Source organism: Papio anubis, chromosome 8 (genome assembly GCF_008728515.1).
Source record: "Papio anubis isolate 15944 chromosome 8, Panubis1.0, whole genome shotgun sequence".
NCBI lineage: Eukaryota > Metazoa > Chordata > Mammalia > Primates > Cercopithecidae > Papio > Papio anubis.
Window position 1 is genome coordinate 93,584,115 of NC_044983.1, and position 15,910 is coordinate 93,600,024.

At 39.7% G+C, this 15,910-nt stretch overlaps 1 protein-coding gene and 1 non-coding gene across 4 annotated transcripts in view; both read right to left on the minus strand.

The window, feature by feature from the left end:
• Positions 1 to 824: 824 nt before the first annotated feature.
• The window catches only part of NIPAL2 (NIPA like domain containing 2), a 100,314-nt gene continuing 85,228 nt past the window's right edge, over positions 825 to 15,910 (minus strand). The window contains exons 7-11 of one of the 3 annotated variants that reach the window (XM_003903008.5): positions 13,855 to 13,990; positions 11,851 to 11,939; positions 4,632 to 4,695; positions 3,420 to 3,514; positions 825 to 1,759 (exon numbers count right to left, since the gene is read on the minus strand). In XM_003903008.5, the coding sequence (XP_003903057.1) occupies positions 1,647 to 1,759; positions 3,420 to 3,514; positions 4,632 to 4,695; positions 11,851 to 11,939; positions 13,855 to 13,990 (497 nt within the window). In that variant the 3' untranslated portion in view covers positions 825 to 1,646. The remainder of the gene's footprint in view (positions 1,760 to 3,419; positions 3,515 to 4,631; positions 4,696 to 11,850; positions 11,940 to 13,854; positions 13,991 to 15,910) is intronic. The other 2 variants (XM_009213406.4, XM_009213405.4) reach the window with 2 other exon arrangements.
• On the minus strand, positions 871 to 975 carry LOC116268705. The gene has a single exon (XR_004175878.1). It is a non-coding gene; the product is annotated as a U6 spliceosomal RNA (small nuclear RNA).

The following is a 15,910-nucleotide window of genomic DNA, read 5'->3' on the forward strand; positions in this document are numbered from 1 at the left end:
GAGATTCAACTTCTTCCTGGTTTAGTCTTGGGAGGGTGTATGTGTCCAGGAATTTATCCATTTCTTCTAGATTTTCTAGTTTATTTGCATGGAGGGGTTTATAGTATTCTCTGATGGTAGTTTGTATTTCTGTGGGGTCGGTGGTGATATCACCCTTATCATTTTTTATTACATCTATTTGATTCTTCTCTCTTTTCCTCGTTATTAGTCTTGCTAGTGGTCTATCAATTTTGTTGATCTTTTCAAAAAACCAGCTGCTGGATTCATTGATTTTTTGAAGGGTTTTTTGTGTCTCTATCTCCTGATCTGAAGGCTTTGAAATGTCGTGAAGGGTGGGACTTATTGTTTGATGTTGGCTACAATGAAGGCTACCTCTTTCCTTCTCCTTTAAATATTAGGTAGATCATAAATAACAGATATTATTATGGATTCTACATGCAAATGTGTCTTAGTAGATATGTGATGAATTGAAGTGGAAAAGCCTTTTAGGGCACAGGAGGAGTTGGGCTTCCTCTTGAAGCTCAGGTTTGACCACTGGGTTGTCTTCTATGTCTACAGAATTAAATGGCTGAAATACAGTTCTCTAATCACAACTCTCCTTTTATCTCGAAGAATTTACAAAGCTTGAGATAATGACTTTGGGAATAAATGATGTGTAGTGAAAGTATCACTAAGAATTTAAATGTGATTTTTTACACTTATATGGAGAATAAGACATATAAACCCACTTGATAAATTATAAGATCTATAAAAACAAAGTCATAGGATATTAAATTTTTCTTCAGTTTCAAGTATAATAGAATCATACAGCTGAAGAAAACATCACCATTCTATATTTTTATTACAAAATAAAGAAACATTGGTCCTACTTTTTGTCTCTAATGCTTCATGAATTTATGTGTCAGCCTTGCGCGGGGGCTGTGCTAATCTTCTCTGCATTGTTCCTATTTTAGTACATGGGCTACCGAAACAAGCAGAGTCCTACTTCTTAAACTTCCTCTTTCTTACATTTAAAAAGCCCACCAGTCAAGGTCTTTTAATTTTGGTATACACCATCACTGAATGCCATTTATAAATTCTAATTTTAAAGAGACCCTTAATTTTCCAAGGAGGACTTTGATAGCATTAGTTTTCAGAAAAGATGACTTGCAATTCTAATTTAGGACTTGAAAGGTAAGATTTTTATAGAGAGGCTTATAAAAGGTGGCTTAGAAAAAAATGAGCACTCTCAAACCTTTCTTTTGGGAGTCAGGCTACGGGGCTGAAGTGTCTTTTTAAAGTGAAGCAACTGACACTACCCGTGGGAGAAGCCACCTATGCGACTTATGGCCAAACCGCAAATGTACATTTCTGTGCAACATTCCTGCTAGAGCAGCTGGGCTCTGATTAAGGTGTAGCTGGCTAGATAATCACTAGGGAGAGGTCCAGGGTATGGGGAACACTTCAAATCACATTCCATGGAAATATTAGACTGTCAGAGCTTAGGAAGCCCCTGATTGTCCATAGGCGCTGAGGTGGGGGAAAGGACTGAAATGAACACTAGCACATGTCAGCTTATAAAAGAGCTGCTGACACAAATTGAACATGTGCAATTTTTTAAAAAGGTGGTATCGAATAACAGGCCAACAGTCATCCCTCTCAGCATTTTAGACCTCTTTCTTCTCTCCACTTTGGCTGTTTGTTGAGTCACTTCCATCAGGCAAAGTTCCATAGGATAAGCTATTTGAATCTGGTTGTATTTTGTCCAACATTTGTTTCCCTGTGGAGATAATAATCATAGAGAATCTTTTGTGGTCTTACAGAAAAATGAGTCTTAATAATTTCTCCTCAATCTAGGCCACATTTTATCACCTCTCTTTTATACTATGTGGGCACTGTCTAAACAGAAGAGATGAATGTCAAGGAAGGAAAGGCCCTTGGAATGCCATGTCTCTAGCTGTGTGATAGCATGTTGTCTATGTCAGAGCCACTGTCCCCACCCCACAGGATCGACAGGCCGTGCATGGAAATCAGGTGGGTTTAGTCTGGAGATTCACATGAAGCATTCACTCATCTCCAAGCCTTTCTCCCCAGGGTTGTGTCTTCTTTTCCATGTCGAATGCATATAACAACATAGAAAAATAGCCTTTGATAGTGGCTTCTAAAGCTACTATGGAGTCTATGCACTGGGCTTTGTGAAATAAAAAATAGAGTTAAAAATAATCAGGCTGGGCGCAGTGGCTCACACCTATAATCCCAGCACATTGGGAGGCTGAGGCAGGCGAATCACTTGAGGTCAGGAGTTTGAGACCAGCCTGGCCAACACGGTGAAATAGAAAAATTAGCCAGGCATGGTGGTGCATACCTGTAATCCCAGCTACTTGGGAGACTGAGACACAAGAATCACTTGAACCCTGCGAGGGGAGGTTGCAGTAAGCTGAGATTGTGCCACTGCACTCCAGAACTGGGCGACAGAGCAAGACTCCGTCTCAAAAAAAATAAATAAAAAATAAAAATAAAATAAAATAAAATCAAACTTTATTTCCCACCAAAGAACCTCTAACCATATAAGGCTTCTCTCACATGCACCTTTGCCACTGATGCCAATTCTTTCATTGACTGCTTCCAGCAGATAAGATGGCTCGAATGGCAAAGAGAACACAGAATTCATTGCATGGGGCCATATTTCTCAGTCTTAGGGATGAGGCTTCCCTAGTTTTTGTTTCACAGGCATGATGCTAACAGAATGGTGGAGAAAGCTGTGAGAATATCTTCACTCCTGCCTGGAAACCTATAGGTCCCCCCAAACCCCTAATAAGGCTGGAGAGTGCTGAGGGCGGGTGGACGGGGGAAGAAGTTACACATCAGACTATTTCCTCTGTCCTGGACTTGGCTTTTGTTGTCTACATGACTAGGTGAGTTATTTCTCAGTGAGAGTGAGAATGGGAAAGAGTGTTTGCTCTCTGGGTAGGTGGGGTGAGGAAGGGGGAAGAAGCTACTTGTGTTTTGGTGACTGTCCTGAGCCACAGTGCGCAAGCCACCCCAGGCTTTCCCCAAGACATGTTCCTTAGCTGCCTACCCTTTGTCCTTGGATGTTCCTTCAAGGCTCTCAAAGTGGCAGGGGTCTGTTGCTGGTAGTCATTGCTACTCTTTTCTCTACCCTTTTCCAATTTAAGGAAACCCAAAAAGGAAATCCTCCAAATCACCCAAATCAAGGAAACATGGTCAGTTCTTTTATATCCCCAGTTCTGTGCAAAACTAACATTCAATAAATTATTAGTAACATTTTCACTGAAAATATCACCTTTGGTTTCATTATTAAATCCACATTTTTTAAGGGTAAGAATTATGTTTTATATTAACTTACCACCCAAAATAATACCAATAATTATTCATTTATAAGGATCAAATTTTCCACTATAAAGAATATATGATTTTACCAGGAATATTTCCAAAATCAATATAAGACTGTTGCAGATGTTCCTTTTCTCGATTTCTTGTGACCAAAAATACACCAAGGAATGACAGAAAACACCTGTAAGAATAATATTAATAAAGAATACAAGAACACTGAAACAGACTCATGATATTAAATAACTGAGCTCCATATTCTACATGATGACATAAATCCCACTGGTTTTGTTCATCCAGTTTCTGGTAAGTTTCCTAGTACTTGTCTTAATTAGCACAGCCAATAGTTCTACCCAGAACCAAGACTTGGGCAGATTCCAGTAGATCTCTGCCCCAGGTTTTTACCATCTGGGGGCTAATTCAGGCTCAAAACCCTTTGGGTAGACACCCTGTCTCATTTTCTACCCATGCACGCCCAGATCCATTTGTGGCATGTGACACAAGAGAAAAAATAATTTCTTCTTTAATTTTCTAAGAAACCTAGTTGTCCTTGGCCATAAGAGTAGTCATAATTTCCAGACCTCAGAAGTTTGGCCTTGCCCAAATATCTTATGAAATTGAATTTTCAAGATAGATGGCTTCCTACACGGAAAATAGCCTAGGTTTAAGTTTGCATAACGATGGTCATGCTGACTATCAGATCAGAAGCAGCTAAACATTTAATGAAGTGCCTCATGGACTCATGGAAGCTCCTATACACTGGTGATATATTGTCAAAGTTCTGCTTTCTGTTTGCAAGCAATGCTAGCAATGATGCCCACCAAATCTCTAGGGAGAGTTCAAGCTGCACACTCTGACACAAGGAAGGGACATTACCAACATGATGTTATCATGACTAAAGCAAGGGATCTGTCCATCTTCGTCTTTTATTTTGGGCGACCCTAGAGGATCACGATTCTCTAATTTAGATCTAATCTAGGGGTTCCCAAGAGTGAAGTAGGTCTGATACAGTGCAGAAAGGTCATGCAGTAACTGCAAGGGCCAGTGGATGTATCTTGTCTTTGGCCTGGAATTGAAAATCCCCGATGTTTCAGAGCTTCAGAGGAATACCTAAGTCACAAAGCCAAAGACACTGAGCCCCATGTAGGGTCTTAAGTTAAAAAACATGTTTCTTTTAGGAGCTCAGGAAACTGACGTTTCTTATATTATTTTCCAGTTTTCTGTACTTCTGGTACAATGCCAAAAATCCTATGTAAAAGTAATAGAATTTCACATACTTTACCTCTGAGACATTTACTCACCCAAAAAGATATATAAATACAGTGAGAAAAGCAGCACCAAGGAATTCCTGATAAAATATGATACCTGTGACACAGGAAAAGAAGATAAAATTGATTTTGAAGTAAGGTTATTTATAATAGCTAAATATTGTTTGTAAACTTATGTTAATATGTTATTTTTTCAAAGTAAATTTAGTCACCCTTAAAATGCACATTCAGCAGTTTAGTTTAAGAAAATTTGCAGGCCACACATTCTGAATTATTCCAAAAAGAACATAGATTTGTAGACCTGATATAATTATCATTATTATAAAATCAACATAATTGACATATATTTGCAAGCAGAAATTTCTCATCCAGTCCAGGATTGCCCCACTGGAACATACAAGAAAACAACACTCTAGTGACTATTCCCCACCTGCAGTTTTAGGTCAGGAGTCAGCCAGCCTGGCCTGAGAGTCTTGGTGGACTCTGGGGCCTCTGACATGGCAGGTCCACCTCAGGCCAGCTGCTGCCACGCATGCTGTCACTCGTGGCGATGCCAGTGATCTGTTGGTCTGGCCCCACAGCAACTCAAGCACCAAAGCATACTCTAGCAGCTGAAGTGCTACCTTAGCTCCACTTCCCACTGCCAACCCCCGTCTCATCTTCCTCTGGTCTTCCATAGGTAAACAAGGATGCATCATCTACTTTGATGAACGTTGCTTCTATCCCTGTTGGTCTCAATGATTTCTTCTGTAAAGTTCCAAAGCCTTCATAGAGTTTTTGTTAAATAAGATATCTTTAAGTTATATGTCGCCTGGAATTAAATTTTTTTGTGTGTGGTGTTATCCTTGCTAGCCAGCCAACAAATGTTTATCGAACGTCTGCTGTGTGTCAGCCACTGCTCTAGGTCTTGGAGAAACGACAGGACAGAGACCTATCCTCAAGGAGCTTTCTCAATCTTCACTGTATCTTCTTACCTAGGAAATGAACTTCTTACAGGAAGAAGCCATGTCCAGTTCTAATGAATATTTGTTGAATGAATGAAAGTTTCTGAAGCACACTCCAGGTTATTACACACTTCCTTATAATCATTTTAATGTTTTCATGTTATTTTATTTATTTATTTATTTATTTATTTATTTATTTTTGAGACAGAGTCTCGCTCTGTCTCCCAGGCTGGAGTGCAGTGGCGCGATCTCGGCTCACTGCAAGCTCCGCCTCCCAGGTTCACGCCATTCTCCTGCCTCAGTCTCCCGACTAACTGGGACTACAGGTGCCCGCCACCATGCCCGGCTAGTTTTTTGTATTTTTTAGTAGAGACGGGGTTTCACAGTGTTAGCCAGGATGGTCTCGATCTCCTGACCTTGTGATCCGCCCGCCTCGGCCTCCCAAAGTGCTGGGATTACAGGTGTGAGCCATCGTGCCCGGCCAGTTTTCATGTTATTTTAAACTGATATACCATAATATTCATTTCTCTAAGGGCATTTCAAGTTGGTTCTACATCTTTTTTCTCTTTTTTTTTTTCATTTTTTTTTTCTTTAGTAAAGCAGCAATGTACTTCTTTGTACAGGCGTATCTTGGAGATACGTGGTTTTGGTTCCAGACCACATCACAATAAAGCTAATCTCTCAATAAAGCAAGTCACACTAAATTTTTGGTTTCTTAGTGTACATAAAAGTTATGTTTATACTATACTATAGTTTATCAAATGTGCAATAGCATTATGTCTAAAAAAAGTACATACCTTAATTAAAATACTTTATTGCTAAAAATGCTAATGATCATCTGAGCCTGCAGTGAGTCCTAATCTTTTTGCTTGTTGGAGGGACTTGCCTCAATGTTGATGGTTGCTGATTGATTGGGGCTGTAGTTGCTGAAGGCTGGGGTGGCTGTGGCAACTTCTTAAGATAAGACAATGATGAAGTTTGCCACATCAATTAACTCTTGTGAAAGATTTCTTTGTAGCATGCAATGCTGTTTGATCGCATTTGACTTACAGTAGAAATTCTTTCAAAATCTCTACTTAATCTTCTCGAACACAGCTGCTGCTTCATCAACTAGGTTACTGAAATATTCTAAATCTTTTGTTTTCATTTCAACAATGTTCCTAGCATCTTCACCAAGAGTAGTTTCCACTTCAAGAAACCACTTTCTTTGCTCTTTTATAAAAAGCAACTCCTCATCCATTAAAGTTTGATCATGAAGTTGTAGCAATCCAGTCACATCTTCAGGCTCCACTTCTATTCTAGTTCTTTTCCTATTTCCATCACATCTGCAGTTACTGCCTTCTCTGAAGTCTTGAACCTTTCAAAACCATCCAGGAGAGTTAGAACAGACTTCTTCCAAACTCCTGTCAATGTGCATATTTTAGCCTCCGCCCATGAATCACAAAGGTTCTTAATGACATCAAGAAAATCAGAAAGTTTTCAATTTACTTTGCTAAGATCCATTGGCAGAATCACTATCTATGACAGCTATAGCTTTACAAAATGTATTTCTTAAATAATAAGACTTGAAAGTCAAAATTACTCATTGATCCATGGGCTGCAGAATGAATGTTGTGTTAGCAGGCATGAAAACAACATTCATCTCCTTGTACGTCTCCATAAGAGCTCTTGGGTGATCAGGTTCATTGCCAATAAGCAGTAATATTTTGAAAGGAATCTTTTTCCTGGTCATTAGGTCTCAACAGTGGGTTTAAAATATTCAGTAACCCATGCCATAAACAGATGTATTGTTATCCAGGATTAGTTGCTTCATTTAGAGAGTACAGGCAGAGTAGATTTAGCATAATTCTTAAGGGCCCTAGGCTTTTCCGAATGGTTAATAACTCTCTCTCTCCCTCCCTCTCTCTCTCTCTCTCTCTCTCTCGCCCAGGCTGGAGTGCAATAGTGTCATCCTGGCTCACCACAACCTCCACCTGCCAGGTTCAAGCAATTCTCCTGCCTCAGCCTCCCGAGTACCTGGGATTACAGGCATGCACCACCATGCCCGGCTAATCTTGTATTTTTAGTAGAGACAGGGTTTCTCCATGTTGGTCAGGCTGGTCTCGAACTCCCGACCTCAAGTGATCTGCCCGCCTCGGCCTTCCAAAGTGCTGGGATTACAGACATGAGCCACTGCACCCAGCCCAGAAACTTTTTTCTTTTGCCTTCACAACTTGGCTGTTTGGTGCAGAAGGTCTACCTTTCAGCCTATCTTGGCTTTTGACATGCCTTCCTCACTAAGCTTAACGGTTTCTAGCTTTTGACTTAACGGAAGGATTGTGTGATGTTTCCTTTCACCTGAACAGTTACAGGCCATTGTAGGGTTATTAAATGGCCAGATTTCAATATTGCTGTGTCCCAGGGAAATAGGAGGCCCAAGGGGAAGGAGAGAGATGTGGGAACAGCTGGTCAGCGGCGCATCAGAACACATACATTTATTGTTAAGTTGGCAGTCTTACACAGGCGCAGTTTGTGGTGTCTCCAAACAATTATGGTAGTACATTAAAGATCACTGATCACAGATCACCATAACAGATATAATAATAACAATTTGAAATAATGTAATAATTACCAAAACATGACACAGAGATATGAAGTGAGCACATGCTGTTGGAAAAATGATTCCAGCAGACTTGTTTGATGCAGGATTGCCACAAACCTTCAAGTTGTAAAAAATTGCAGTATCTGCAGAGCACAATAAAATGAGGTATGCCTCATTTTCCCAAGTATTTTATGAATTTTCGTGGGTGTTTTTAGAAGTGGAATTTCTGTTTCCAAAGATTTTCTTGGTCCTCCTAGAAAATCTTTATTTATTTTTAACTTTTATTGTTTTAGAGATGGGGTCCTGCTCCATCACCCAGGCTGGAAAGTAGTGGCGTGATTATAGCTCACTGTAACCTTGGACTTCCAGGTCAAGTGATCCTCCCGCCTCAGCCTCCTGCATAGCTGGGACTACATGTGTGCACCGCCACACCTGGCTATTTTTTTCCCAATTTAAAAACATTATAGGCTGGGCGCGGTGACTCAAGCCTGTAATCCCAGCACTTTGGGAGGCCGAGACGGGCTGATCATGAGGTCAGGGGATCGAGACCATCCTGGCTAACACGGTGAAACCCCGTCTCTACTAAAAATACAAAAAACTAGCTGGGTGAGGTGGCGGGCGCCTGTAGTCCCAGCTACTAGGGAGGCTGAGGCAGGAGAATGGCATAAACCCAGGAGGTGGAGCTTGCAGTGAGCTGAGATCCGGCCACTGCACTCCAGCCTGGGCAACAAAGCGAGACTCCATCTCAAAATAAAAACAAAAATAAAAATAAAAAATAAAAAAATAAAAACATTGTAGTAAAATATACATAACATAAAATTTACTATCTCTATTTTTTTTCAGTGTATAGTTCAGTAGTGATAAGTAGTTCACACTGTTTTGCAACCAATTTCCAGAACTTTTCCATCTTGCAAAACTGAAATTCTACTCATTTCCTCCTCCCCGCAGCCATCGTTCTACTTTTGTTTCTGTAAATCTCACTACTCTAGATATCACGTATAAGTGGAATCATACAATATTTTTCTTTTTGTGACTGGCTTATTTCACTTACCATAATGCTCTCAAGGTTCATTTATGTTGTAGCATGTGTTATAATTTCCTTCCTTTTAAAAGCTGAATATATTCCATTGTATATATATACCACGTTTTGTTTATTCATCTGTTGATGGACATCTGGGTTGCTTCTACCTTCTGGCTATTGTGAATAATGCTGCTATGAACATACATATACAAATGTCTTTTCAAGACCTTGCTTTCAATTCTCTTGCCTAGAAGTGAAATTGCTAGATCATATGGTAATTCCATTTTTAATTTTTTGAGGAACTGCCACACTGTTTTCCATAATGGCTGCACCATTTTACATCCCAACCAGCGGTGTACAAAAGTTCCAGTTCATCCACATCCTCACCACCATTTGTTGTTTTCTCTTGTTAATAGCAGCCATCCTATTGGGTGTGAGATTATATCTCATTGTGGTTTTGATTTGCATTTCCCTTATGATTAGGTGTTGAACATCTTTTCACGTCTTTTGGCCATTTGTGTATCTTCTTTTCAAAAACATCTATTCAAGTTCTTTTCCCATTTTAAAATCAGGTTATTTGGGTTTTTGTTGTTGACTTGTAGAATCAAAGAATAGAAATATTTTTAAGGCTTCTGATAAAAACTACAAAACTCAGTTCTAGGAGGGTGGCACCATGTTACCCAGCCCATAAGAGTGCCTGTGATACTGTAGCCTTATCAGCACTGGATAATGCAATAAAAAGAACAAACAAAACTTGACTAATTAGTAGGCAAAATATGGTCTCATCTTAATTGTAAGCTATGCTTTCTTATGGAGGCAGAGAGAAGAAGTAGTCAGCAAGCTCCACCACCATTCCACTCACCAGTAACATCAGAGGGACTCTTATGACTCCCAAAAGGTCTCAGCATCCCCCTGACTCATTAATTACTCTGTATGCTGAGTATTAAGACCCAGCCCTGTTGGTCCTCCTAGAAAATCTTTATTTATTTTTAACTTTTATTTTTTTAGAGATGGGGTCCTGCTCTGTCACCCAGGCTTCAGAGCAGTGGTGTGACTATAGCTCACTGTAACCTCAAACTTCTGGGTTCAAGCAATCCTCCTGCCTTAGCCTCCTGAGTAGCTGGGAATACAGGTATGTGCCACCATACCTGGCTGATTTTCCCCCTAATTTTTTAGAGATAACATTTTGCTATGTTCCCAGGCTGCAGAAAACCTTCTGATCAGAGCAACTATATTCTTTATGCACATAACTATCAGGCTTATGTCATTTCTGTGACTCTTTTTGGCCTATTTTCTTTTTCCAATAATTCTAAGACACATCAATATGCAATCTTTTCTTACTTTGTTAACTAGCTTAAAATACTAAAAAATTAGATGTCATGGCATAGAATCTTTTTCTTTAAATATTAAGTGTCAAGTTTGGGAAACAGAAAATGCATTAATTACTTTAAAGAACTACCCACTGACAGTCACATTGTTTTCCATAAAATAAAAAAAAATGTGTCATTTAGGAAAGAGACAATCTTCAATTACTCCCTCAAATACATAAACTTTACATTGAGAAATGAACTCTGAAGATCAAGAAGGTGGTAAATACATCAAATAAGCCAATGAATGAGGGCATACCAGTACCAAATTTAGAAATGGTATACTTGAATCAACTGTTTTTGGTTTGGACTGAGTTTCAAATTTATACTTTTAGTTTTAATGTTATCATGCCTGTCATATTTTAAAAAAATGTTCCATACTAATAAAAGAACTGCAATAGTAGAAAAATAGAGGCCAGAATAGCAAAGGCACTAGTTTCTATTCTTGTCTCTCTGGCTTTCCCTGGAACATTGAATTCAGTTTTGGATTGTGCTCTCTGACCAAGCTGGCGAGGGGCATATAGGGAAGAGTTAGTAGAATTGGGCATGTATGGCCCAGAGATAAGACTCAAGAGGATCTTTCAGTTGCTTTGATGATCAGAAGGGCTGATATAGCTTGGATATCTGTCCTCTCCAAATCACATGTTGAAATGTGATCCCCAAATGTTGGAGGTGGGGCCTAGAGGAAGGTGTTTGGGTCCTGGGGGTGGATCCTTCATGAATGGCTTGGTGTCCTCTGTCAGTCCTGAGTTCATATGAGATCTGGTTGTTAAAGAGACTGGGACCTACCCCTCTCCCTTGCCCCATCTCTTGCTATGTGACACGCCTGTTCACCCTTTGCCTTCTACCACAGTAAAAGCTTCCTGAGGTTCTGACAAGAAGCAGATGCTGGCACCATACTTCTGTACAGCCTGCAGAACCATGAGGCAAATAAACCTCTTTTTAAAATAAATTACCCAGTCTCAGGTATTCCTTTATAGCAACACAAAATGGACTAATACAAGGGCTGGCAAGGGAAAGACTCCAACAAGAAGAACAAAGATGAGTGTCTTGATTTTGCAAGGAAACTCATTTCAGCTCCAATATAAGAACACATTTTCTACTTAGAAATCTCCAGAGAATGAGAGTGATCCAAAGCAGGACAGCTGAGCCAGGAGGCAGACAGCATTCACAAAAAGTAGAGGAACCTCTCCTGGAGGATTGTCACAGGGGAAATTCAGACACCAGGTGGAGGCAACAGAGATCCTTACAACTTAAAGATTTCTGGGTCCTCTCATTTACTCTGGGAGATACTTAATTTATGCTTGGAATCACCTATGTATAGAAAACCAAAACTCACCTGCAATGATGGCACTGATTGTAAAGAAAATATGATTAACTGGCACCACTCTTGTTGTATTGTAGAGTTTCGTGGCTTGATTCAGGAACCTAGAGCAGAAGGCACTTACTGGAGCTTTGGCTTTAAGAGACATTCAGCAATAAGTTAACAATAACTTCAAGAAACGCGTGTTCTTTAGCTACAACTACAAAGGGAAAGGAGGTGCAGTGAAAGGGCATTTCCAATCAGCAGTCATAGCTTATATGCATCTGATGTATGAGATCAGATGTCAGGTTTTATGGTCTGTTTAAACCAACAACAGTAACAATGAAAAGCAATTAATCATATTCCGAGGCCACAGAAGTTTGAGTTGGAAGCGATTCAAGCTGCTGGACCAGTATCACACTGGGCCTGATTCATTAGGATAGACCCTAGAATCTGTTAAATATCATATCTGGGGAATAGTAGAGCTATCCATTGACTTGCCACGTGCCAAGAAAGAAGATGGAGAAGTAAAGGAATGTTTAATGTTTCAAAAACAATGCTCAGTGCTCCAGCTGCAGAGCATATGTGGGAGCTCAACTTCTCATTCTGGCCACCAACACAAAAGCAGTTCCCACAACTGTGCTGTGCTGCCCTGCTCGGGACTAGATTGTTTTTTGAAGCAGTGAATTGTACTATCACCGGGGTGCTTTTAAAAAGCACGAATGCTTAGGTCCTACTCTAGAGCAATTGAAAAAAGTACTTTGTGGGTAGAGCCTGTGTGTATCTCTGTGTGTGTGTGTGTGTGTATACACACACATATGTAGGTATACATAAATGCATGTATGTTCTTATATGCCTGCAGGTACGTATATGTACAAAAGTCAGGTCATATACATGCATGTACATATATATGTACTAAACCCAGGTCATTTTAATGGGCAACCAGGGCTGAGAACCACAGTTGTACAGTGTGATGGGTGCAGAGATTGAGACAAGGGTGACAGAATGCAGTTTACCCCCAATTGTGTCTGCCTGTCAAATTTACAAAGTATGGTATGAAGATAATGTCACTAATCCCAAAAGATATTGTGGCAGTACCAATTAATTCAGAAGAAGAAAGAGAAAAAAATAGCAAAATACAAGTATTAGAAACACAGACTTATAAGGAGATGACAAACCAGTGACAAAACATTGGGTTTCTCCAGTAATTCTCCACAGACCTTGTAACAGGGCCTATCTTCAGTCCGTAACAATTAGATGGTACTTCTCGCACCTACAGAAGGAACCACTCTTGTACTGATTTTGAGCTCTGATTTCTTATCTGGGATGGTGCTTTTGCATAGCATTTTGGGGTAAACAGAAAACTTTCAGGTCAACTCAAGAAAGCCCAGCAGGCAAAGGCACAATCCCAGTGTGAGAGATGGAGGGGAAGGGATCAGAGCTGATGGAGGTCGGGGCAGGGAAGAGCAGAAATTAAAAATGTTCCATGTCACCACTATTAGGCCCCAAGAGAAACATAAAACAATCATTCCGCAATCCCATGGATACAAAGGAAATTCTGGCCAAAGATGCAAAATTTTGGGGAAAGGATTTCCCTCCCGGCCAAATGTCTGGTTTCGTCCATCTCTGGGCAATTAGTGAGCATGAGCTAAGAAACGAAGGTGAAGGGTTCATGTGTGTCCTATATTTAGAATGAAAGCCTGGATGTGGACCTGCCCCTTTGATTTATTGCTAATGACAACCTGTGTACCACGGATATTAATTACAAGCAGAAGAGCATCAGGAAAGCATCAAAGTGCACTTAGCTGGATTAAGGCTGCGCTTTAGAACTCACAAGACATGAAGGCAATGCTTCGTAAAAACTCATTATTGGATGCAAAGGAGGAAGCAAGGCACATTGACTGAGGACAAGCTACAGGCCCTTCACCCTTAGAAATCAGTTGTATCTCATTTTAATTATCATCTGAAGTCAATAAAGATTAATGCCCAGAGAAGTACAGGAATGTTGAAAGATTAGTGAGTATGCAGAAGCTAACTTACTTGACTTGGAAAACACAAGATGCTATCATGATGATAAACATGATATAGAAAATGGGATAAGTTAGTTGCATTTTATCCGTCATAGAAAAAGTGATCATGCCTGAGACGGCCTTTACTGAAATAACAGTCAATGAGGCTGAAAAAGAAAACAAAAAACACAAAGAACATATTTGAGATTGAATTAACAAATAAATATCTTAAGCTTATGTGGTAGAGTAGCAAATACACCAATTATGGTTTAAGAATGAACATAGTTGTGGGAGGTGTAGGAAGGAATGTGACAGTAGTAAGCAGTGGCCTCATTGCTCGAGCCGTGCTGGATTTCAAATTTGCTTAAATCAGCTAAAGTTCTGCTGTATGACTGTGTGCTTTTTTTTTTTTTTTTAATCTTTGGAGCAAGATGCTTCTTTTCCAGCCCTAACTGTTGAAAGAATGCTGTGGAGGTTATAATTACGAGTAGATGGGAAAGGCAAAAACAATGGAGGGAGGAGATAAGAAAAGTCAGATTGTCCATGTGACATTAATGAGAGAAATAACTATTAAGCTATACTGAAAATTTAAAAACCAAATAGATGAGAAGACTAGAAAGTGAAATGTAACTCACTTCTTGAATTTACTTAGAGTTGTACTAAGTCATTGCTTCTCAGCCTTTTGGCTAAGATCAAGTGAGTTGTACTAAGTCTATATATAAGGCTTTTTGTTAGGAGACACCTAGAAGTTTCACTAAAAATATTTTTGACAATGACAATAATTGGAAAGAGGACCAGAGTTGAGTATTCATTTCTCAGCGTGGACCATCAATTTAAGGTTTACATAAGCAATAACTATGTATTTTCTATGCTAAAGATGAACTTATCCCTTATGAGAACAAACTTTTCATAGGTTCCAAACAACCATTAAGAAAAAGTAACTTGATAAGGTTATATCACTATGAGAGTAATGGAGCATTTTCCGACAACATCATCTTTCTGTAAGGAAGAAAAGAATGCCTTCTGTCTTATGTCTCTTGAAGTTACTGCTGCAAATAATTCCATAATTTAGCTAAAATTCACTGAAAGTTCAAAAATATTTTTTACATGAAATCAAAAAATTATAAGTCAAAGGCAATGCAAAGGAGAAATACTCCCTTTGTTGCTGTTGAACTACTTGGCCATAATATATCTGAATTTTCCTCCTTTTATTTGAAAAGGTATTTTATAGATATATATATGAAATATATATACATTTAAAACAGCGAGTGGTGGCCAGCCAAGAAGAGTCTTCCATAATATCGTTTTCCAAAAACTGAAAATATACTTTAACTTGAAGGGTACTAGGGCACACTTCCAAATTAGGCATTTTCTTTCAGTTAAAAATCATAATTGGCCGGGCGCGGTGGCTCACGCCTGTAATCCCAGCACTTTGGGAGGCCGAGGCGGGCGGATCACCAGGTCAGGAGATCGAGACCCTCCTGGCTAACACGGTGAAATCCCGTCTCTACTAAAAATACAAAAAATTAGCTGGGTATGGTGGCAGGCGCCTGTAGTCCCAACTACAGCTAATCTGGAGGGTGAGGCAGGAGAATAGCGTGAACCCGGGAGGCGGAGCTTGCACTGAGCCGAGATCGCACCACTGCACTCCAGCCTGGGCGACAGAGCAAGGCCAGACTTCGTCTTAAAAAAAAAAAAAAACCATAATTGACACAGGAGATCAGGTAATAAATTCTAAAAACAAACCCCAGTTCTCAACAAAGAGGCCCTTACAATCAGGTCTCTCTCCATCTTAAGATGTCTTTTGACCTGATTCTTTTACATATTTCCTATTGATTATGCCAATAGTCACATCTTAGCTAACCTAGGCACTTTAAATAGCTATAGAGATCTGTGTGTCACTTGATGGTTTAAGTTTGTAGGTTAGCTCTTGAGGGACCTTGATTCCCTCCTAAACACTGCCTGAAATCAGAGCACAATGTGATTATGATCTTGTGGTCTGAACAGCCAGGTTTCCCAAAGGGACAATTAATGGAGAAGGAGTTGAACGTACGGTTCCATTAGCCTCAGAACCTCAGAATTGCAAA